Consider the following 26,145-nt stretch of genomic DNA (forward strand, 5'->3'; position numbering starts at 1 on the left):
ACTGACTTATACACATCATTTTTGAAATTACAAGAGATAAGATCAAATTTTAAAATTATTTTTTGTTAAGTATTCTTACATTGAGAAAGACCTACATTGTTGGTCCGTAAATATTTTAAGGTATGCTTTTAATAAAATCATGGCGTATAGTTTATATATGTACACAAAGCTTAGTTGAAACGGTGTATTTCTTGAGGAGAGAGTAGACGATATCCCATGGATTTTTTGCGGAAACCTGTACATACCTTATATGTTTTATTATTGATGATAAATAACAGAGTATTAGTTAGAGCGAAGTGAAACATTAAGACTAAGTTAGGCTTAAATTATTATGAATTTCTTGATAGCAAAAAGGACATTATTAATTCACTCTACCATAAAATACTTCATTAATAAATGTAAAATAACTTAAATAGAATCAAACATAGCAATGGGGGTTCTAAAAATATACATATTTAACTAAAACATTTGCGTTACATGTATAATTTTTATATATATGTATATTCATTTAATTCTATAAAAGCTTGTTAACAATAAAAAGTCACAATTAATTAAGTCGTCGAAGTAAATTTCCGTCTAGTTTGAAAACGTACGCCCTTTTGCAAATCAACGCTGAATATCTTATTAAGGATAGAATATTAAATGGAGTTCAGGTTACAATGTTAGTGACGTATTCTTGTTTTAGATCCGCCTTTGTTTGAAACCAACTCAAATAGTATCTACTTTGTTACATTTTGATTTTATAGATTAAATAGCAAATCACGACGGTGCAATTCATATGAAAGCTCCGTAAGTCCTTCAGTAATGGCGTCACATTTTTTTTCAATATAAGAACATATAATTAAATACAAGTTAGTTTTCGTGTTCTGTGTTTTCTTTGACATACTTGTTACCTTTAGTAAACTCTTTTTCCCTCTTACTGATTTGATATATGAGTTGTACATGTCTTTAAAATTCTTCTTAATGATTTCCGCAAGATGTATAAAGTTAGTCAATTTATGTAAAAATAATGCATTGATTACGTCCAGTACTTATCGATTGTTTTAAAATAATTATATAAAAAAATACATGACAGTTTAATCATATGTATAGATAGACTTAAGATAATATTAATTTGCTAATTGTCCTTCTTATCAATACTTAATTTCATACTTAGCTATCATAAATGTGAGATAACATCCTCGCTCAATAAGACATACGGTAAAAATATGCATTAAAGAATAATCCGTTCGTAAATTAGACTGAAAATTGCGAGAAAATCGAGATAAGCAAATACCAAGGTTAAAAATAATGCCTACATCTAAACCTGTTTGGGAGCAAAGTCCTTGTTTAATTCAAGTTCTTTGTTGAATGAAATGCTAAGAAACTAGAATTATTACACTTTTAATGAAAATTATTATTATTTAAGCTGTTTGCATTACTTGGTTTAAGTCTAGATCACTCGGCGACCTTGATTTAGTTTTACCCTAACGTATTTTTTTACAAAGGTTACATGTGCAATCAACTCGTACTTACTGATAACTCGTCGAGGTTCATGTTCACGATGTAGAAGATATAAGCCACAATTTACATATCCAGTGACACTTTGGGGCCAAAATTGTTCCTTGTGCATGTAATTGACACGAACAACATTAGCATACTTGTCCTTCGTAACGGACTACAGTTATACTTTTTGGCAGAGGCACAACTGAATACATTGATAGTAATTTTTTTAATATGCAATTTTATTTAACTCCGCATAGACGTTGATATTAACAATAAGATTTATCAAGAACGTTGTCACAAGCACTTGTGAAGATAATGAATTAAATTACTACCACTAGTTCGAAATGTAAATTCTACCCAAAGTACGGGTTCTGTGTAAGTATATACTATTTCTATTTTTCAACTACAACTGCTGAAAACCAAAGCATCATACGTTACACCTAAGATCTTATGATCTCTGAAGTTTACTCCTAGTAAAAACTACTAACCAAATTAAGAACTCAAATAATATATAGCTATTACCAATGAAATTATGTCACATGTATGCTTTCGTAAACATTACATTACAACGTAACAAATAATGAATTTGATTTATAGACGATTGAACGTGTGTATTCGTTTCATTGTATTTTAATATTAACAAAAATATTATTAAAAATGATTTTATTAAATCACGAACTCGGTTCGTAATTACGTTAAAATTTCGATAAATTATACTTTTAAAACTGTCCAGATGTGATGGAGCACTGAGGAAAAACGCGTGTTGACATTGCCGAATTATACTTAAAGACATACTTTACACAACATTTAATTCGATTACTTATCTCCAAGACACTTCAACCTTCCTTATTTTATCGAATGGGATTTATATTCGTTATATTAAAAGAAATGCTATCGTCTGACACTGAAGGTCAGAATTGATTGTGATAATTTGTCAGGCTCCGAGAATCTTCATTATTGTATGTCAATTTACCCACCCGTAGTTTTTGCCTGATTAAAGGAGCTGACATTTTGTCTTACGATGATGTTTATTTATAAAGTTATTATCATTTGTATTTAATTTTGATTGGTTTGAAGACATGAAAGCTAGACAAGAAGTGAAAAAAATGTGGTTTCACTTTTTAAATACTGTATCTAAACATGTTTTTAATTATCATTATGAAACAGCAATTACGTTTATCAAACAAAAGGTTTTATATGATATTTTTATTATATAACGGACTTTTGAAGATAATCAACTGTTAGAATATTGACATAATTTTTTAACAGGATTAAAATATTTGCATACAATTTCATCTTTATGTTGTTAGGTGAACTCATGTTAATTGTTATATCAAATACGTACAGGTTAATAAATAAATTTGAATTTAAATACGAAAGGTTCGGTAAAATTCTCTATGATATAAAAAATAAAATTTCATTTTCATCATGAGCTGAACGGTAAATAATAATTATTGATATAAATTTAAATACTTAAAACTCAATCTAGTATTTCGAATCCAAGCTTCAAAACATCGTTAAGTTCAAATGGCATATAAAAACTATTGTCTCAAGGTGAATCATCGAGAGATTATTGTAAATCGAATGTTAAATTGTTTTCTATAGAGTCGAGAAGGTGGGAATTATCACGGTGATGTCGGCCCGGAGCGGCCATTATGTGAGAATTATGTGTGTTTTATCGCCAGCTTATAATCATCTGTCACTATCGTTACAATATTTTCGTATAATTTCATCCGACTCCACCTCTTGATAGGGATGCTGTTGCCATTGTTCTCAATTTAAATATTCAATGTCGATATTTTGTGTGTTGAAAATCGATGTTATTTTTTCGTTGAACGCTGTTGTTTACTTTTTATACCGAAAATGTATTGGAAGTACTCAAAAACGGTGATTAAAAAAAAAGTATTTTTTAAATATTCGTTAACTTTCTTTTGTTATGAATAAAATATTTTCTCGAATCATTCTATCAAATCGTATGATTTTATACCTGCGTAATGGTTCTTTTAAAATAAAAAAAAATAAAAATCAATATTAAATTTTTCTATCGATAGTCGCCCATCACTATCAGGCACGTCCGAACGCCTCGTTATTTGTTGTTCTTAGTGTCGTTTTTTGTTATTTTTTTTCCACGGGATGTTTTCGTGGAACCGGTTCTCTAATCTGATCAGCTCGCCACGACTCCGGGCGAACCAGAAAAAAAAAATATAAAGCATGTGATGTACAAAGACTATTGGGAAGTTTTGAATTATTTTATGGGAACTAAGAAGTTATCTGCTTTGATGTATATCTTTGGACTTTGGTGTAATACTAAAGTAATTACCAAAAAAAAAAAAAAACTACGAAGCCCATTTCTTGTATCACGTTAACAGCATATGGAATGGTCTAGAACATTTACCTTACATTATCATTAATAAGGCCACTAGTATTTACCATATGGGATAAAAAATAGGCGAGCCAGTTATTACAGGCACATGGCTAATACCCTAGATTTGAAGATGATTGCTTCAATAAAAAGAGCTCTTAGATAAATAGTGTCTTGTTGATGGTATAAAAAAATTGATTATAAGTTATTAAAAACCTTACACTTTCTATATTTTCATCCTAAACATTTTAGTTATAGCTTATTCTAATTCTTATTTTAAACATCCCTGCAAAAATTTATCAATTTTACACAATAAAATCTTCACAATAACACACTATCAAATACACAAAGCATTACAAGATAAGTTTAAATATTAATATAACAACAAAAACTTAAAGTTTTCAATCATATTAAATATCGAGAAGATCGATCAACATAAGTGATTTTAGTCAGTAAGTTACTTAATGGCGAAAAATATTTTTTTTTTTTCAAAAAAGCTTTTATATCACTGTTCTTATATTTAGAAATTAGTATTTTATATGATTTAAGAACTCGTTACGAGAATACATACTTATGAGAGATTTTAGATATATTTGGTTTTCGCTAGACATGTTTCTTAGTGTGTTCATTTCAATTAATGTATAATTTTGTTCTACGATAAGAAGGCCGTCTTGTGACTTGACGGTGGCTACTACTCTGGATTTTGTGTACCGCGCAAGCCCAGCATAATATGAATTGAAACATTCTACATATAGTACTCTTGTCGCCCGCGACTTCCTACAGTGTCGTCTGGTGTTAGGGATAAAAGAGCAGCATATGTCCTTCCTTGGAGTTCAAGCTTGCCTCATACCGAATTAATCAAATTAAACGGTACAGTGGTTTGGACGTGAAAGAGTAACAGACATAACGATATAACGGACAACACCTTAGTTATACAGAAATTTCGTGTCTGTATTAATTGTTAAAGAGTTCCTTCTAGAGCCAATCCTAGGCAAAGTGTCACGTCATGGTTATAAAAATAGATTGTCATTTGAACTGTACATACTTGTAAAATCCCAGATCCGTAGGATAAGGGCAAAGCGGTGAAATTTAATTTGCAAGCTTTGATTACGAGCACCGAGACAGGTGAAACTCAATAAAGGCTTGTAATATACGAATGCTTTCAACCAATCCGTGTAATGATTGAAGACATGATTCATAAGGTATTATTATTGATTAAAATCAACATTTTAACAAAACATATTCATTTGATTTGACAGTCGAGATAGCACACCTGAATCTTAACACAAAGTTGCGGGGTCAAACATGAATAGGCAGCACTGAATTCGTATGTGCCATGAGGTGTAAGAAAATAATCTTGAAAACCTGTATATTGTTGATGAAAATCTTGCATACATGTGATAACCATCCCGCATTGGTACTCCAATGCGGGATGTAAGCTCCAAACCCTTCCAATATGTTCCTATTCCTTAAAAAATGAGGACTATAGCCCACCTGTGGGATTTATGGGCTATTACTTTAAATTTGGAAGTATCTTTTTCAAGCATAATTTTTTGTAACGTTTTCGACCGAAATATGGTTAAACTGTCACGTGTCCGGAATTACACGCTTTTTTTGTATTACAAGGATTAAGAAACGCATCTATAATGATTTGCTAATTTGTCAAGTTATTTATTTGATCAATTTACTTGTAACATTTTATTATTAAAATCTAGTCACTACACTGTCTAAGTATAAGGTTTTACTAATATTCCTATTTACCCCTCCATTTAAGCTTAACGCATGTTAGGAATGGGGATGACAATAGCCCAAGGGCTAAAGATTGATCCTGTGACTGTTTCATCGCCATATTAAAGCACTGCGCTATTGACGCTTCAAGTTTATTTGAATCTATTACAGACGAAACGGAAATAAAGATTTTCAACAGTTCAGGACAGTTTAATAATAGAAAGCACGGCTGCGGTCGACTCATACCCCTGAACTTAAACTCAACTTACTATATATTTTTTGTACAACGAATTCTACGGTTATCTTGATAGCTCTCTTTAACCAGACATTGCCAATGCAATAAGCCATACCTCAATCTGACAATGCCAGGGATATTCCTTAAATACCTTAGTTCACTAACACTTAAATCTTCGGATAAAATGATTGAGTTGCCTGTGTACATATTTCTTATAATTATCACCTAGCAAAAATATTTAGAATTTTTGTGTTTTTGATGGTGCCAGTGTAACTTCACACAAGGGTATCGACATCATAGTTCCTAAGGTTGGTGGAGTATTTTCGATGTTAGGGATAGTCAATATTTCTTATAGTGCCAATGTATGTAGGTAGTGGTCACTAGTTACCATCAGGTATCGTACTTGCCAATCTTTTTAAAGTCATAATAATAATTTTAATGCGTGATCCGGTATATCCCTTATAATTACACAAGCACACTAATAATTATACTGCGGATACGATCACGGAGTTCAAATACCACTGTACTTATCATTCCTTGTGATTTAAAAAAAATACTTTTTTGTTTAAAATGTAATGTAATTTTATGTAATTACTGATTCGATATATTCTTACGCAACACTATTCTTAATAGTTTTCATTAAACTTGTTACTCGATTAAGATAAATTTCTGTTAAAAACAATTTGTCATTTTAAAAACAGTTATTAATATTATAAAATGTTGTTTATTTAACTTTTACGTTTAATTATATACTACTAGGTGAACCTGTGGCTTTACCAGCGCGAATTTTATAAAACCTTACCTATAGCGCACAAAGCGTCATCCGCTATTTGACCCCCTCGAGAAGTGAAATTTTTAACAAACTAAAATTAAGCTACAGCTTAGATCAGCGGTTTAAGCGTAAAGAAATAACAGACAGAGTTACCTTCGCTCTTTAAAATATTAGTATGGATCAGGTACGTTTGTAGAAGTTGTCTCCGAAACGCTGAGAGACTTAGTAACTATTTTTATTACCAGAATTATTTTAACAGAATATATAATAATAATCAAAGTTTAAATATATTTTTTTGTAATTGTAAAATAATTTGAAGGATTTTATTATAGATATGAGTATAAAGTAGATTTTCACTGATAAGAAATTATTATTTAAACACTTGTGAGTAGCCATAAGTTTAGTTTTTTCTAGACTCAACTAGTCTGAGTGTTTATATTCACAATACGCTTTTGAATAGGACTTGATCGTCTATTACTAATGCTTGTTATGTGTAACCAGACTTCGCACCCGAGAATCAACATTAGCTTACTGCAAACGCGTATCTGATCCATAATTCCACGTTCTGTTCATATTCATAAATGTACATATATGTAAGCATTCGTCTCGCTCTTTTCTAGCGATCATCATTATCCGTCTCGCTCTCACACAATTTGCGATTCATATTCCAGTCTTGGCTACCTGTTGGATGTTTTATGTCATTATATCCGAGTTCTAATTGGAACTTGATATGCGTTCACAATTAAGCGGCATCGTTAGATTAACGAGCTTTTTACACTATCACAGGCTCGAGTGACGAACTGACAGCGAATAGATAAGGATATGTTACATATATATATAAATATATATAATTTCCTATAAAGAGAAGTAATTGGCGTAATCAGCCGTTTATCTTCCATCGTTACGGTGTTTATTCAAATACATTAGCTTTTTGTTTCGCACCATCTACGGTTGCAACAATTTTAATGTCAGCCGTAACTCAAAAGGCGTCTCGTTTTTTTGTCGCTCGAATATAAATATTCAAATGTTCTATAATAGTTGACGTATTATGCAGGATCTTGTGTCGTATCGTTTTTTAATTCGATTCATATAAACAATTATGTGTTAAGTTACAAATTTCTGTAAAAAACTAAGACATGTGTCAACTGTCAGTTGAACATTTTGAATGTAATTATTTTAATTAAAACTGAAAATGTCGTCTTGACATGCGAACGTATTTAAAGAAACACAGTGTGAAATAAACTATTTTTTTAAATTGATATACATATGTATATACTTTAAAGCGATGCCTTTTCTGTCTAATTGTTTAACATGTTCCGTTTTTAATGAATTGTATTCTATATTAGTAGGTATATTAGGGATCGAATTTTAAATAAAACACTAGGTCGTTTTGTATTGTTTTGTCAGCTATGGAGACTGTTTCTCGTATCCAACCCGAGAGAATCAAGTCCATCAATCATCCGCAAGAAGGTTTTTGTTTAAATTAAGTAATGACGAATACACTGGATGAATCCTTAGCTATTGGCCAACAAACATTATTTAAATAAAATTAATAATACTAGTGTTTATGTATTGATAATTTGGTAATTGTAAATATACATGTTTTTATTGATTATACTCAATCCCATCGATAGCTAATAAACAAAGTCAAACGAAAATCGTTTGACAAACCGAGGATAAAACTTACTTAAGGTAATACTTCGTTTCATATAGATTTTTTTTTTCTATAAAATATCGTTTGAGAAATTTATTCTATATATACAGAAACTTTTACGATGTATTGTTTCAATATATGAATTCTATAAATATTTCGTAATAGGTAATTATTTTTTTATAAAGCATTCATTATACGTACTTAAGGTATGATTAATTCTGGCATTGAGATGACGTCAATGACGTGTTCATTTGTTAATAGAGGATATCGTTGAAATAAAATGTTTATTAAACCAATTAATAGTTTAAGCTGATGAAATTATCAAATAATTAAATACTTAATTATTGTAAACGATTCTGGTATTATATAAAAATCTGATTAAATTTTTCAATTGATTTGTGTTTATGATTCATCTCATACCTTACTCTGTGCAATGATGAAACAGGAAGGATATTTATGTGTCTAAGAAGTAAATAATCTTTTAGATTATACACTTTATATAATATAAATGAAAAAAATATAACTGTTAACTTAGTCTTAACATTGTTTCTAAATGTATATTATTAATGTTTTAAACGCCTAACGATGAAATCGATATAGTTAGTAGTCTTTTGTATCGTTCTACCAGTGATATGAACTAGAAATTGAACTAGTATTTGGCAATAATATATATTTGCTTTTTGGGGATTTCACGAAGCTCTAAGATAGTACACGAGAGCAAATTGTATTTATTTAGGAAGATTTATCTCGAAAACTACGTAAAGGAAGATATAAGGTGTACACGGATATTGCCTAAACAAATAAAAGTTTCACGGCCTGCAAACTCGCTGACCGCAAAATTATGGAATGACACAATGTCCGGTCCGGAACCGTTCGCCTCCCAGGTAGCGTTGAACTTTTTTACGTCATATCAAATAGCATGGGTGGTATCACTAAATGTTATAAATCTGATCTGTCTGTTTGTCCCATCACGCCCAACTGTTTGAAACAATTCTAAAGATGTTTCTTATACTTAAACATAAAATATCGTGTCATTTTTAATAAAACAGTTTTTATTCTTTTATAATTAAAAAAAAAAGCGAGTACTCATCGAGCAATGGATATAAAAACCTCGTGTCGTATAAATGTATTGTTTTGGAAAAAATCGTATAATTTTAATAGCCTCCAAAATCTATTTAAAGCTTAACAGCTGCATCAACCCTTTAAGTTTATCCAAAAACTATGTGTAACTAAAAGGAAGTAAAAATTCTAAACATTTAAATAATGTTTGATATTCTTCAGATATTCAAGTTATTCTTTACTAGAAATCTAACATAGGTAATGTTCATTGTTTTATTTTTACACCTTAAAATTATGTCCAGTGAGTGTAGGATTTAGCAGCAAGGTTTACGAGAGAACTGATATTATCTTACTATATTTTTTTTAGTACTCTAAAATTGTAAATGTGTGCTTATTAAGCACACATTTAAAACAGACGAAGCAGGTGACAGGCAATAGTCGTGCTATAATTTGATCAAATGACTCACTCTACTTGTCAGGGTTATATTCGAGTTTATTGCTTTTCCATTTTTTGCGAAACCTAATATATTATATTATAATAAAATTTTATCTTTTTTCGTATTTAAAATATTAATTCGTATATCGTTATAAATTGGTAACTTCGTTGGCTATAAATGTATAATTTATTGTTTATTTAATTTATGTTATGGTTAACATTAAAATTCGTTACAACCATTTTAAAAATGATTTAGTTCAAACAGATGTATATACCCATTTTTATATGTTTAAAATGTGATAACCAATGTCAAAAATTTAATTTATGTTAAAAATTTACAACAAACTCACTGCTGGGCTAAGGCCTCCTCTCCCTTTTAAGGAAGTTTTCCACTAACACATACACTTGTAACAAATAGTCGCACTTGAGTTTTATACTACTACATCACATCAAACTAATCGAGACAAACTAACAAAGGGCGATGTTGGTTCCGTACCATCCTAATAACCCAAAAAAGTTATTAAAATCCTTATACAGCCACAATAGTTTAATTATCTGTATAAATAAAAGCTTTGAACAGACAGTAGTCCCCATTGGTATATCTTTCTCATAACATGTGTGCGCATGTCTTTACCTCGTATTACATCTCAACCAATATTTATTTAGGCTTAGGACCCACCGCGGTAGTTCTGAGAAATACTAGTATAGGTTTTATAGACGCTGTGGTTGAAATTATTTTGTAAGGGTTTTAGAAACGTGTCCGATTTGACGTGTAAACGAGCTTCTAAGTGCTACGTCATTGGTTATTTTGTGTTATAATTGCGAGTTGAAACTTTTTCGATTAAAATCTATTTTATTTAGTTAATAATATCAATAATATTTTCAAATATAGAATATTGTCATTTTGAATATATGTATATATAACAATATGTGCCTAACTTCAGCTCAGTCAACTTAGTTTTCACGTATTGTAAGATGATTTTATTTCGATGAAATGTATAAGATTAATTTAAATTCGGAATGTATTCTGCTGATTAAAATTGAAAATAAATTCGGTATTTACTTTTTTTTTTACTTTTTTGTAAATTCGATAATAGAAATAATATCACAATATAATAATTTATTGGGAACATTCACAGATATCAAATTAATAAACCGCGTTATAAATTCGCTCAGAATCATATTCTGCAATATCAACAAACAGAATCTATAATTACTCTTATTTAGCTTATAAATAAATATATCGTCTGTATTTAAAGTGTATAATATTAATTAAATATTGAAAATATAATATATACGTAAGTATGACGCGGTTTATAGAATATTTCCTTAACAGTTTAAATAGCCTTAATAATATCTTACATTGTTCATAAATAAACCAAAAAAAGAAGTTAAAATCATACATTCATTATATATACGTATTTTTGTCTATCGGGGTCTATCTCAATAAAATATGTCTGTCCACTCTTCTTGATTTCATATACTAATAAGGAATTTAGTATGTAAGTTCAATATTTCTTATAGTAGTACACATATTGAACATTTAACGGAAGAGTGACAGACTGAAGAATAAAACGCCATTTAAGAAATATATCTACAGGGTTTCTTGCCCGTTCAATATTGTCTACATTGCGGACCAGTGCATTTTATATCGATGGTCATTAACCATGCAAAATGGCTTGTAAGAGCATATTTAAATGTATGATTTTGGTTTAGTCAATATTGTTTTTCATTGAAATGAAACTAAATATATTTAATACAATTTTAATATAAAAAAAATATATTTTCTGACAAATAAATATTTCATATCGATGCTATCGCTCTATTTATAGAATGCATTCTTAACTCATTTTATATTACCGAGAAATATTTTGAAATCGTATCGACAATTATCTTTAAGATAATAAACTTTATATCGCAAGTAATATGATTTACGTCACTAGTATTTTAGGTATAAATCTATACCATACAATCTTTATAAACAAATGACAAGCTTCGACTTTGCATTTACAAAATAACTAGAAAACGGTCAAAATAAAAAATAAAGTAATCAACTCCCGTAATTTCTATCCTAATTAAGAAACATATCAAACTTATATTTAACTTTAAACACTAGTATGTGTAAGTCCAACGGTAACTCAAATTATAACTAGTTCCCTCAACTTAAGGAATATATTCGTTTTAGTACTATTAAAGCCTCGTTTTATGTTAAGCGTTGTTTTTATAAGTAATTATATGTACATTTAAAACAATAAAATGAAAATGCTTGAATTTAATCAATGAGTTTTTTACAAGATAATTTTATTATTATCTTTACAATTCTGCAATATATTTAATAATAATATTAAACAAATGAAATTTATTAGTAAATTACTAGAATATAATTCGTAATTATATAAAAAAAATGTTTTATAATCTCACTTTAATGCATTTATTTCATTTCGAAGCTCGGGCGTCCATTACGAGAGTCGTGTCATTATAGACGCTTCTAACACTCATTAAAATAATTCCACGCTTACAAAACAAATTACCGTCAAATTGAAAGGGCTCGAGTACTATTGTAGGGATGCACCACAATTAGTGGATTTAGACGCCTTTCTTTACATTACAGTTTTTAAATTTCGGTTTTATGTATGGGAGAGTAAGTAACAAGTGTAAATGTCGCAATATTGGGCAAGGCACTTGCATTATACACGGTGAACATCTATCACTTGGACATGAAGTTTTAAAACAATCGATAATAATATTTGGTATTTTTATGTGCAACTCTTATCTTCAGATACACTGCATTTCCGACAATTATTTAAGACTATTTTTTTTTAAATTAACTTTTGATTTCAATGCAAATAAATAATCTTTTCATTTCAAACGTATTTTTCATATACCAATTTTTTTTACGATTTTTTTTATTTTATTTATTGATGAATTTCTTGGTTTTATCCGATCAATTAGTTTTTTTTTTATCTTCGTAACGACAGCAAAATATGCGAACTTCAAGTTTATGGCCTTAATAGTTCTAGTTTAATCAAAACTTGGAACATCAACGTTACAACAACAACGTAACAAATTTAGTTATTCATACTCTAATATTTACTATACTTTCTTTATTGAGCTTTCAAATATTTAAAGTGCCTTATGCCATGAACAAAGGTTTTATGGACATGGGATTATAATCTGTCTATCAAATGACATAAAGGTTGATGTTCCTTAAAGAAATATATGTCAACCAAAACGATAACCATCGAAATTAAGATAAGGATTGAAATAAAATATTTAAAACGATGTCGTTGGTTATTTTGAAATGCGCGAATGTTTCTATCGCTTATCTTTATTACCATGTGTTTCCGTTTAATATGGAGGAATTCGCTAAAATATAGTAATTTTAAGATTAATTTATATTTAATCGACAGACATTAAATTACAAAACAATCAAGGTTTCGCCACAGCTGTCGAGCCTAGCGAAGCGATAGCGAGGTTTCAGCTGTTATAATTTCTTTTTAATTCTTATATTTTGCATTCTTTATAAATATATATAAAAAAGCTACTGGTTTATCTTTATGATGGGTCTAAAACTACTTTGGTAGGCAGTTTAAATGGATAAGGTTCTATCTAAAAAAATCAAAATTACAACTGCAAAAAGACGCAAGTGATTGTTTTTTGTCGATCTATATTTTAATGGTTTAATTATAGTTTTAGTTGCCATGGTCATGGCAGAGGAAACATGTATATTATACAAATAAAACATGAGTAATGAACAGTTTTTTTTTCTACTTACGACCTTTTGTGCGATAATTAGTGTTAGTAACGGCCCGTGAATATCACAATTACTACGCAATGGCGTCTTTTGTTCGTGAAGGATTGAGAGCTTAATTAAACGTGTAACCAGAACGAGATTACTCTTTCCAATTTTTTATCTGAATGAATTTATTTATGCAAACAGACGCTAATAACCATTGGCACTTTGTCGTATCTATTACTCGCACCATCTTCGCCACCAATTGAAGTCCGAAGCCTTACGAACAACAAATTTACACCTGCATCTGTGACCGTAACATAAATAAATATTTTATGAAAAGTAAATTGCCTACGGAACTAATCCGCGTGACCTGACACAAACTTGCCTGAATATTTATTTCCATTGCCTTTATGCGTATTACATATTATTATCATAAATTAAAACTATTTATTCATTGATATTAGATATTTTGTTCGGTTTAATGGTCACCTGCTTTAGACTCATTTCCTCTTGATTGCTTTAGCTATAAAAGTATACTTGACATTAATGATACTACTAGAATTAACAACGGGATTACTAGTAATAAAACGTAATTATTCAACTCGTATTAAAATAGTTAAATGTCATATAAAATTACTTATAAAATTAAATTTATAATAAAAACGTTAACATACAGTATTAAGTTATTAAAGAAATTGTTGTATCGTCTATTATAGTCGCCACACAAACGCGATCAATATTACTGTCACTCGTTTTGAAGCAAAAATATGTGTGCACATCTGTTAGTGGTTCTGCTCCGTTTGTCGACTGACTAACGAGGTGTGGCATTTATAAGGCTGCAGTTCTGACCTTGGAGTTGTTGTGTTCCGGATTGAAGGGACATAACATCTTAATTCCCAAATGTTCTTGGTGCATTGGCGATGAAAAAAATGGTTAATATTTCTTACAGTGCGGTGGGGACAACTTAACATCCTCCACCTACCGCTTTCACAAAACACCACGATTAAACTAGATTAGTTAATAGGAAGGACTATGAATACTATTATCGTAACTGCTATTCAGTGAAGTGTTCACTATTTAAACGTTCAATATATTTTAACTGTCATAACAGGTTATGAATTAATGTAATATAATTCTGGAATACTAAGATATTTTTGTCACGGGAAGATATAGGTTATTCCAGTTGAAATCAAAAATATCTTCAAATTGGCAAACATGGCGTATGTTTGCGTTAATTGAATATATACATATTACTATAGCCATCGTAAATGGGACGAGGATTGTGGGTTACAAGGATTTCAATTCAGGAAATATTCATCCCTTGTTTATACCCTAAGCCTTTCACGCCTAAAGCATCCGGCAGCTCGTACAGTAGCGCGCACAATTACACGTACAAATTACTCGTGCAATTTGCCTGTCTGCGCCCCGCCCTGCTCACGCTCTGTCTAGCTGATATTTTATTTCACTGTACTTATTACTTCGTTATTCGACAAAGATTTTTTTATTGAAGTGAAACTTCTTTGTACTCCTTCGTTATATAATATTTTAGTTTTTATAAAATATATATTATATATACATTTTTATGAAATTGACACTTGCAGGTTCCTACGAAGTTTTCCTTCACAATCTATTAGATATTGATAAATATTAATAGTTGCTAGTCCAGATTTAAACTCACGATCTTTCATTTAAATCGACGAGTGATATCCACTTGCCTATCTCTTCCTTGCTCTCTAATCATAAAACCTTACACACATATATATACAAGAAAACATTATTTATAATGTTACTTCAATGCATTTAATATTATTGATACAAAATCAATTCTGATCACATCACACGGAAATCACTTGATTAATTTTAATGAAACATACTTCAGTAACGACTTACATCCTCTATCAACATATTGGATGCTTCTTAACTAGATTCAAAGATAACTTTAACGGAATCTTATACCCGTATAAATATATCCAATGAAAATTCAGAACATTTTTATAGTCCGTATTACATACTTCCACTACATCCGGCTTCACTTATTTATTGAGAAATGATTATGATGAAACGATCTCGACTTTAACTTCGATGGGAACCGCAGTGCCGAAACTAGACGGGCATATTAGATAATAATCTATATTATAAACATAACAATAAGGGCTCATACTACCATCAACTTTTCTGCTTTCAAAACGTCATCTTGAATTCAAAATCAAAATATACCTTTTTACAAGGAATTTTGAATCTTCATTTTGCAGAACTATATTAAGTGAAGCTACCACCGGTTCGGAATGTAGACTCTACCGAGGAGACCCGGCAATAAACTCAGTAGTTACCCTCTTTCAACATTTAAAATACAAAGTTATATTAGTTAAATACAATTGTATATCCTGCCTGGAAGTCAACAAGCTTTAGCTCCACGTTTTTTATCATCTATATAATATTGTTTTGAATATTATTATTTATTTAAGACCCAATGTAAATAAGTATAACATTATTAACATATGTGATTCCTCAGTAAGATCACTAGTTTTATTTTATTTCTATATAAGCGTTTAAAGTTCTTAGAGTAGATTCGTATTTATAGTCCAAGCAAGTCGCCCAAGGAATCAGTTACCAACTTGGACGTTCACATCGCTACGTAAGCCTTATATGTCTACATGTATACTCAAACTAAACTCTTTCTTTTAGAAGTCAGTATAAAAAAGTAACAACAGGTTTTATGTCAAATGTTTTTTTAGCTTTTCATTCGATTTAATCGTTTAAAATGACGTCACATAACTGTTTTAAAGAGTCTCCCTAAATAAACGAGATATATTTGTACTTGTTGTTTTTGATAATGTATACTGTAATAATAATTTTAGGTTTTTTCTCTCCAGGTAAATTCGAGCCGCATCCTGCAGCGAGCTTCAACATGGGCTACCTAATGGCGCCGTACCCTTACCCCAATGGCGGAGCGCATCCATTGCCTGTTTCTATGGTAAGTCAAATTACTTAATTTTAAAAACAGTTTAGGTCAGATAGTTTTATTATTATTTTATGTACTGTAGATCTATTTTTGTTAGTCTATTTCATCCACAAGAGTACAAAAGCGTTATGAACGTTGACGAAGCTGTTATCAGAACTTCCGAAGTAAAATTCAAGTGGATAAAAGTGGAAAAGTGAATTAGTTTTGTAGTGCACAATATAGCTGAACTAATAGCAAATCGCATGGAATAGGTAAACCAAAGGTTTGTATACCTTTATTCCTTCGATTGGAATAGACGATAGGTGGGACTCCTTGGCCAAGTGGCAGATTACCCACTAAATTTCTTTGTCATTGGTGGACGCTACAAGATCTTACGAAGATCATATGAAGATGTTTATAGTACTGCTTGAATAATTTTATGCTGCCGCCTGACTTATGCATTTAAACGACACGTGCACGACTCACGCAACTGACGTAACATTTATACGTTCACTAACGTGCAATCCTCTGGGTTAGTTTACGTTACTCAAAGCTGCAATTAATAATAGTATCAAAGTAAATCTTTTGCGTTCAATAACAACAGAAAATCTCCTGTCGCTTACAAATAATCTTATCGGCTGTTATCGATATCGACTCATGTGATATCTATAATTTTGCGTGTACTGATAAATGTTAAATATATGTTGTGTCAGACCGGTGCAACATACAAGTTGCATGTTTTACGCGAAAAAAATCATTATTATTTATACATAATATGTTTTAATTTGTTTTATTAGCATTAGCATTAGCAGCCTGTAAATTTGCCCACTGCTGGGTTAAAGGCCTCCTCTCCCTTTGAGGAGATGGCTTGCAGCATATTTCACCACGCTGCTCCAATGCGGGTTGGCAGAATACACATGTGGCAGAATTTCGTTGAAATTAGACACATGTTTCCTCACGATGTTTTCGGTGTATATGAATTATAAACACAAATTAAACACATGAAAATTCAGTAGTGCCTGCCTGGGTTTGAAGTCGAAATCATCGGTTAAGATGCACGCGTTCTAACTACTGGGCCATCTCGGCTCATTTTATCGGTTATATTAGATTGGTTATTAATATTTTAAAATAAATGTATTTAATTATATCTATATATTTGTAATAATCTAATATTACTTATAAAATATTTTAATTGCTATTTTAATACTTTTCATAAAAAAAATACAAATTTATGATCATATTAAAAATATAATTTATATTATGTAATTATAAGTAAACAAGTAACTGAATATTTAGTTAATTATAAGAGGTATAAGAATTTCAGTATCTCCGCCCTTAATAATAAACTATCCTTGTTTATTATAAAAATAAATTTTATAATTTACTTGAGTAAACCATATATGATTATAATCATTTATTTAAAGTTCTATTAATTTTTATTTTTATAATCATTCGTCTTATCTCGCCCAGTGTGAATGAATCATAATGACATTTAACGTTTGTTAAACCTTTAGATAGCGACTTATCTTGCATTGAATTCTCACCTTAATGATTTTTATTGAACAATTTTACTTTGAAGCAATAATGTTTGAGAAAAAATAAGTAACTGAAATTCAATTACAAAAATAATCTATGTACGTCATAAAAATACATATAAAAACTAAAATAAATTGATTAAACACTGCTATAGTATAGTTGAATCCCGATTATCCGGATAAAAAAAATGTCAGTATTCCGTATAATCGAAAGTCCTGATATCGAAGTCAAACTGCAGGTGACACTGCGAAGCGCTGATTCTTATAGAATATATGCTATAAACGAAACGCACTGCATCTTCTTATGGTATAAATAGTTACCAACGCTATAAGTTTCATATGTATCGTCTTAGTCGTCCTTCCAGTAAGATATTACATATGTATTAGTATAGAAAATCGGTCCGCAGTTTTAAAAGACGTCTGCTCCGATGACTTCTGCAATATGCATGTCACTAGCGTACAAATTAACAAGACTGTGTAAGCCTAGGTATTCCAATCAACAATAGAAAATCAGCAGCTTTCTCTCTTGAACGCTATGTGACTGTAAATGTGTAGAGCACGTCTTAGTCCTGAACCAATCGTATGAAAAAAAAATAATAGTTAAGAGTCTTATACGTAAGGAAAATGAGTTATGCCTCCATACAACTTTTCTCTCTCTCTCTTTTTCTATTGTATATAGCTTTATTTAAACCTACTTTTTATTTAAGATTTTAAATTAACAAGGTTATTTTTATCAGTATTTAAAACGGGATATTTATAATGTTTTTTATTTTTATTTGGTGGAGCTATTTTTTTATTGTTTTAAATCGCACGATATTTTTAATAACAATTTCGTCTATGTCATTTTAATTTATTTTACAGTTGTCCAACAACACATCATTTTGATACTGTATGTTTTATCTCATTATAATTAGCTAATATTTTAGTAACTATAGTAAAGTTTCATAGAAGAACCCTATGATACAATGAGAGCAATTTTCTTGTGTATTTTTTATTTTGCTTAATTTATGACACAGAGGTAGACAAGCTCATTAGCTTGTCAATTCAAGGTTTAACTGTTAATGCATTTGATACTAAGAACTCATATCCATTGTAGTACACTGTATTAGTTATTAGAATTATTCTATCTTTGGAAAGGCGCGCGAAATTATGTAGGATTCGGTTTTACAAATGAAAATTATATCTCGGCCGTTCTTGTAAACATAACTATCACCTACCTATACCTATTAATAAAAGCGTAACTTTGGAATTTGAATTTTATCGCTAACGATAAAATTATACCATTAATTTACTATTCCATTGAAACCAAACTGTTATAGTTTTGTTTATATAGCTTTTTAATGGACCACCTGATAGTAAATGGTCATCACCCCCATAGACATTGGCGCTAAAATAAATAATAACTATTACCTACATCGTCATTTATTTATTTATAATATTCCTAATAAATATTATCTTAGAAACCAACGAGATTATAATAATAATTATTATAATTCAAGGTTATTTACGGAACCCTAAAACGAAACAAGATCAACTGCTTATTTTCAAAAACCATATAAATAAACATTGACCAATATGGCGATCCGGATCGTAATTTAATCTAGATACTATTTTTATTGAATTATTCCTCGTAATAACCGCACCACGTGTCCGGGTTCGAACCCGGGACTCGCCGGAAACGGTAATACAAACATTTTTATTTCTGTCTTCATCCTGGGTTCGTCGTTATTTATTTTATGGATATTTTAGTCCTTATGTTTTATTGAATAAGAGCGTATGTTTTATAATCATTTTATATTCGTATATCATTATCATTACCCATTTTTTTTATGGAATATGTAGGAGGACTGGTAAATGGCTCACCTGATATTAAGTGATCCCGACCAACGATAGTAATTGGCGCTCTAAGAAATATTAACCATTTCTTACATCACACAAATGCCTACCAAACTTGGAGCCAAGATACACCCTTCCAATTGGAACACAAAAATATTAAGTATTACTGCCTGGTAGAATATCTGATGACTGGGTGGTACCTACCCAGAAGGGCTTGCACAAAGCCCTAACCCCAAATGATATATTATAATATATGTATGCAATTTAAATATGAATATAATCAGATACTAAAATATAAAATTACTGGATCATGTAGATTTGTAAATTTAAGCCGAGATGTTTCCGTAATTAGAACGCGTGCATCTTAACCGATGATTGCGGGTTCAAATCCAGACATGCATCACTAAATTTCCATGTGCTTAACTTATTTTTATAAATCATCTCGAGCTCTTTAGAATTCAATTTTGTTTCATTTTTTTTTTGTTTCATACGAATTTCATCAAATTCGATTTAGTGGTTTGAACGTGAAAGAGTAACAGACAGACAGACAGAGCTACATTCACATTTATAATATTAGTATAGCTTGTAACGTAGCAACCCTAACCAAGAGGTAAAGGGGTGCGTTCACACTGTGAAATATTTGGTGCGTCACTTTGTAAAACAATTTTAATTATAAGCCAGCGTTGTCACGCAGAATGTGATAATTAAATTCATATTGATTATTGCATTTTTGTTCAGCACACGTCAGGCTCGTCTCGATGTTAAGTGCTTGATTTTAAACTTGAATTTAATGTAAACTCAAAAGTGGACCTTATAAACTTTTTAATTTGCCCGTGTAATAATAATATTGATCAGAGAAATCTTTGTTATATATTATTTCCAAAGGGGCCAATTTGGACTTAATTTGGACTACTTAAAGTTCAGTTTAAATCCTCTAAACTTTAATTGTATGATTTATAGGGAAGAGTTGATGTTGAAATATATTTGTCTACTGAAAACGCATGCGCCTGGTTGACTTGTTAGATAAAGGTTTATATTGGAAAAAGATGTAATAGGTATAAGGACACGGTCTAGTAAATTATATGTTATATAAATGTATCTGATGATTGTTTATATAAAAGATTTTTTATATTTATTTATTTTTTGTTTTATTTACGTATAATTGTTTTTATTAAATATAAAAATATTCCTGGGTAAATGATAATTATTATTCGTAAAATTAAACTTAATGACATTGTCATTGCTTTCAATGCAAAAATAATTATCATGTACATATGTTTTGTATTAAAAATGCGGCAGCACTAGCACATAAAGCGAATCGTACGATGTTCTTTTAAAAAAAAAATCGAATTCCTTTAAAATCGAACACGACCTCACATCAATGCCGTTCAATACCTAACCCTACACACACATAAATTCTTAAAGAAAAAAGATAACGAAAATATGAAACTTGAAAACGCAACAGGTGGACATACGGCCGTCTCATTCTTTTCTATGAGGTTTTAAGTCGCGTCGTCGTAGCCACCCCCAGTCGCCGCCTCCATGGGGCGGGAAATGAAAGAGGGGATGGAATGGAAATGCTTTTCTTTTTACTTTACGGCTTTTGTCTGGGTGAATGCGGACAGCAATTTCGGGGTCGCTTACGTCCCGACTCGATTCCAAAATGGATTTTGTATGATTTGACCGCGTTCCGGAACTAGAGTTATGTTATTTAAAACTAAAATATATTATTCATTTGCTTTTAAAATATTTTACTATTATATTTAATATGATAAAACATATTCAATTTGTAAACAATTTATAAAAACCAACGCTTTCAAATATATTTAAAACAAAAAACCTCTTTAAATATAAGCGTAGATTTGTTCATCGATCGAAAAGATTTAATTAAAAGCCACCGAGAAGTTTGAAGACAAAATAATATTAATTATTTATTGTCTTTTAAAAGTATGTACGTAGGACTCCGTCAATTTTATTTTTATTAATCAGAATAACACCATATGCGATTTCGCTTTGTTTCTGTGAAAACTTTGCCACGTTTATCCACAAACACTCACGTGTTGGAATAAGTTCCGAGCGTCCTCCTAAAGTGGAGGAAAGGTTTAGCTGTGGACTACCTGTTACATTTATTATATATACTAGTGGGTGTCCCGCGAAACTTCGCGTTTATTCAAAATATTTTTTAAGGAATATGACAGGTTTTATTTTAATTTCATTTAATTTTAAACTGCATCTTATCTTTGGCACTAAAATTATGAAACCTTATTTAAATGTATTTTTAGTGTCAAATAGTATACATTAGTTCAGTTAAAATTGGAGTTATGAATTAATAAATTGCAATCAAGAAACCTCTTTATTTTTCTGCACATCTCCGGATGAAACTCTTCAAAGTGAGACCATAACCGATTTTTTTATGTGCAATTGTGCAGCTATCGTCTCATAGTCACTGGTACAAAAATCGGCTTACGCTATTAATATATAGATAATATATATATTTAAAATAGTCGTCTACTTGTAATCCGTGTATATCTTAAGTTTTATTTGGTAGTATGCCTTATGCAAGTCTGATTACCAATCACTTCATTAGAAATGATTCTTAGTATAATTGTGTTACGGTTTGAAAGGTGATTAAAACAGTGTAACTAAATGTACGAGATACATCTTAATTTCCAAAGGTTGGTGGCGCATTGATGTAAGGAATGGTTATATGTTTCTCACAGCGATAATGTCTAAGGGTAGTGGTGACCGACTCACTATATCATAAAAAAACTAACAGATCATTATTTTCTTTGATGTATCTTACAAGTTAGATTGAGTATGATATCCATATTTCTAACAATTTCCTTAAATAGAGTATTTAAATAAATAAATTAGTTTTAAGGATTTCATTATAAAATATTATCGAGTCTGTGTAATTTTCCGTAAACCAATTGTGTTGGTTTGATAAGGGAATTAATTATAGTTTATTAATTACACATTGTTATTGTAGAGTCACTTATCGCGGGTCCTCACTGTTATCACGAACGTTTTCACTTATACGATATAAGTTGATTTACTATGTCATTTATATGTCTAAATCTTTTCTGGTCGGTCTGGTACCACACACTGGCGAGTTCATCAACATCTTATACTGTTGTGTTCAGGATTTAAAAGTGAGTGAGTCAGTGTAATTACAAGACATAGTTTTACGACAGCCTAGATCCCAAGGTTTAAATAAATTAAAAAAAAAAAAAAAAACTATAAAAGTACTCCTAAATTGGATCTTACCTACAATCAATTTTGTTTCGTCATCTTACACGGATAAATTGAATCTAAAACAATGGGTTCGGAATTTAGATTCTATCCAGAAGAACCGGCCAGAAACTCAGTTACTCTTTTTTTAATTGAAGTACAATGTAAATGAGCTATACGCCATGTGGTTGCTCATTAGTCACTCTTTACCAAAGCGCTGTCAACCGTGACATCTGGGTTATTTCCCTTGTGTAATTACACTGGCTCACTCCTTCATAACGATACAGCCTGTTGGATGAATAACTGCTAAGTGAACATTAACCTTTTGTACTTTACTTAAAGTAATACATATATATGTATATAATACTAATAACGTTAAATATTAAATTTAAAAAAAATCCCAAGCCTCATCACTGCGTTTGTATATTAAACTCATGCATCCTCCTGTATTTATAACCAATCAAAATCACATTTTTAATTTATTAAAATTGACAAACAATTATTATCAATTATCTATCTTTATAATAATTAGATATACTAATTTTTTTTGTTTAATCTGATCGCTAAGTTAGGTAATCATTTCCCAATTCTCATTGGACGTACATTTTTTGTTCTAAGGGATACAAGTTACTATTAAATCTGCTATTAGTTACAATAAAAATCATGATATCTACGATGATCAATAATTATATCCACAAGTGAAAGTAATTTAAAAAACCATAGAACCTCTTTTTTTAAATCGTGTTATTTTTTTATATTTTTACAACGGTAAATTTACAAATACGGACAGCCACAGGTCCACTTTATACTACAGTCATTCTCCCCAATTATACGCCGTAGGATATCACCCACCGTATCAAGACCACGTAGAGTCGTGAGAGATCACCCTGTGATGCCATCTCGAGTCGTGCCCCATAGAGATGTGTGGTGTTTTGATAAAAATACATAACTGCTTTTTTAATAATGCTTATTATTTCATAAATGCTTATTTATTTGCCAAAAACATTTCTATGTATTTAATTAAATGAGTTGAACACGAATCGTACGAATCAAAGAACCAGAAAATATTTTAACGTAAACAAAAACACTTAATAATAACATCAGTTTTTGTCTGTTGCAGTAATGATTGTTTCATCTCTCGTTTTAATAAACCTCAATGACGATTGAATCGCATCCGTGTGTGCATATTTTCAACCGAACGACTTCAAAAATCGAAATACAAATTTAATTGCGCTTAATACCGACCAATACATTTTCCAAGGTAATAAAATTAACCAGGTTATATTCCGGCATCTATCGATTTCCCTCATCGCTGCTCCCTTAAAAAGAACATTCAATTCCAGTCTCCAATTCGTCTCCGATACCGGGCATAATTCCGCCCGGGAAAATCATTACACACGCCCCGGTAATTCGGATTTCGAGAGACCCTCCTCACCCCAGCCCACCCTCCACGCTGCATCTCATTTTCAAATACCATACCAACATCTAAGCCGTATTTCCCCTATCGCCTCCGGCTCGCATCCTATTCAAATATCAACTCTATGCCCCGATACATGAGGCCGAATATCACTAACCAGACATATCGAATCGCTACGCCAATTGTAACTTTGTGCCCTATATCCTAAAGTTAGAATTTCTTTGAGCTTTCTTCGCGATCGAGCGACCGGATCTGGACTGTAACAACGGAGAGGGTGGAATGGGGTGAGGCTGAATAATAGAGGGGAGGCATCCTCTCTTTATTTTTTTTCGTGAATTTTTTATTTAAGAAAGGGATAAGATTTTAATGTGGGCGCTCGCAGCCTTTATTACTCGCGATTGCAAGATACTCCATTGTTGGAAGTCTTGATGCGTGTGGGGTTTCCGCTTAAAGTATTTTGTATGGGAGATATATCCCGGGACACCGGAGTTATGCCCGTAATGACGTTTTAGGAGATATCTTTTTATTCAGTTGCCGTTTCGTCGAGGGTGTGTAATCAGAGATTTTTTGTACTTCGAAAAATTGTAGCTACTCTTGTTTGTGGAGTAGAATTGTCCCGAAGTACTTAATTAGACATCGCATATTACTTCGAAATTAATTGTTTACGCTGAAAACATTTCTACTTTCTAAGTAACTTTTGTAGTTATATAATATAACCTTAATTAAAAGGGAATTACGGCTTCCCGCGATTCGTTAGTTTAAACAATTGCTGTTAAAGTAGCGTATTTTTAATGTAAAAATTCTAATTCTGTACCTTAGCAGCTAAGACTAATAAGGCTTACCGTCTTTGTTTGGCTTAATAAAGCGTTTTCTGCCATTGTTCTTAGCCCTCCCCGTAAATATATTGTGCTGGTGAGCGCGGTCCTTTTTAATAAGTTTTCCTTTTGCATTGTTCAACTCCTTGATGTTTCACCGCAATAATTCATACTTTGTTTTACTTCAAAACCTATTCTTTTCTAAGTTAGGTATTTTTTATTAAAATCATTATGCAATAATTATATGATTACGTATACTTAATTAAATAAATGCGAAAATAAGATATACTCGAAGACTATACTTAAGCATCCATATTTCTTAGTCGCGTAAGCAATTTATAGCATTCATTAGATTAAGTTGAGTTTTTGACTTGCGTGAATATTACTGGCATAGAATCATCATACAATACGACCATACATACAACAATACGGATAAAACTTTTAGTTTGAAGAATTGCAGGAAAAGATTTTTGTCTTCGACCAAGACAGATGACATTTACAGCTTTTCAATATTATTATACGCATTACATATTTTAAACGTTTCTCTTGAATCGCTGTGTATTGAAGAAACCGCATTAAAATCCGTTGCGTAGTTTAAAAAATCTAAGCGTACTGAGCGCGAGAAGATATTTCTTTTATATAAATGGTTTAATAAATATGTTTCGCATAGTAAATTATTTTACTATTAATTTCGATTACGTGATAACAATCCTCTTATCCTATCTAATAAATATTCTGCCCATTAAATGCCTACCGGAAGCTAGGCCACATTCTCCGTCTTTGCTTGCCCTTGAACCGTCTGCTTGGTACAGAAGCAGACAATAGCGCAAAAAATATCATTGCATGTAAAAAGCGCAAGCGGTGCGGGGAATTCATAAAGACAAAGTATGCTTCTGTTTTATA

At 30.9% G+C, this 26,145-nt stretch overlaps 1 protein-coding gene across 5 annotated transcripts in view; it reads left to right on the top strand.

Annotated features, from left to right (window-relative positions):
- The window catches only part of LOC125073652 (protein pangolin, isoforms A/H/I/S), a 147,845-nt gene that overhangs the window by 63,815 nt on the left and 57,885 nt on the right, over positions 1 to 26,145 (top strand). For 4 of the 5 annotated variants that reach the window (XM_047684557.1, XM_047684558.1, XM_047684560.1 and 1 more), the window contains exon 4: positions 16,326 to 16,441. In XM_047684557.1, coding sequence (XP_047540513.1) covers positions 16,326 to 16,441 — 116 coding nt within the window. The remainder of the gene's footprint in view (positions 1 to 16,325; positions 16,442 to 26,145) is intronic. The other variant, XM_047684559.1, reaches the window with a different exon arrangement.

Source organism: Vanessa atalanta, chromosome 25 (assembly GCF_905147765.1).
Source record: "Vanessa atalanta chromosome 25, ilVanAtal1.2, whole genome shotgun sequence".
Lineage (NCBI taxonomy): Eukaryota > Metazoa > Arthropoda > Insecta > Lepidoptera > Nymphalidae > Vanessa > Vanessa atalanta.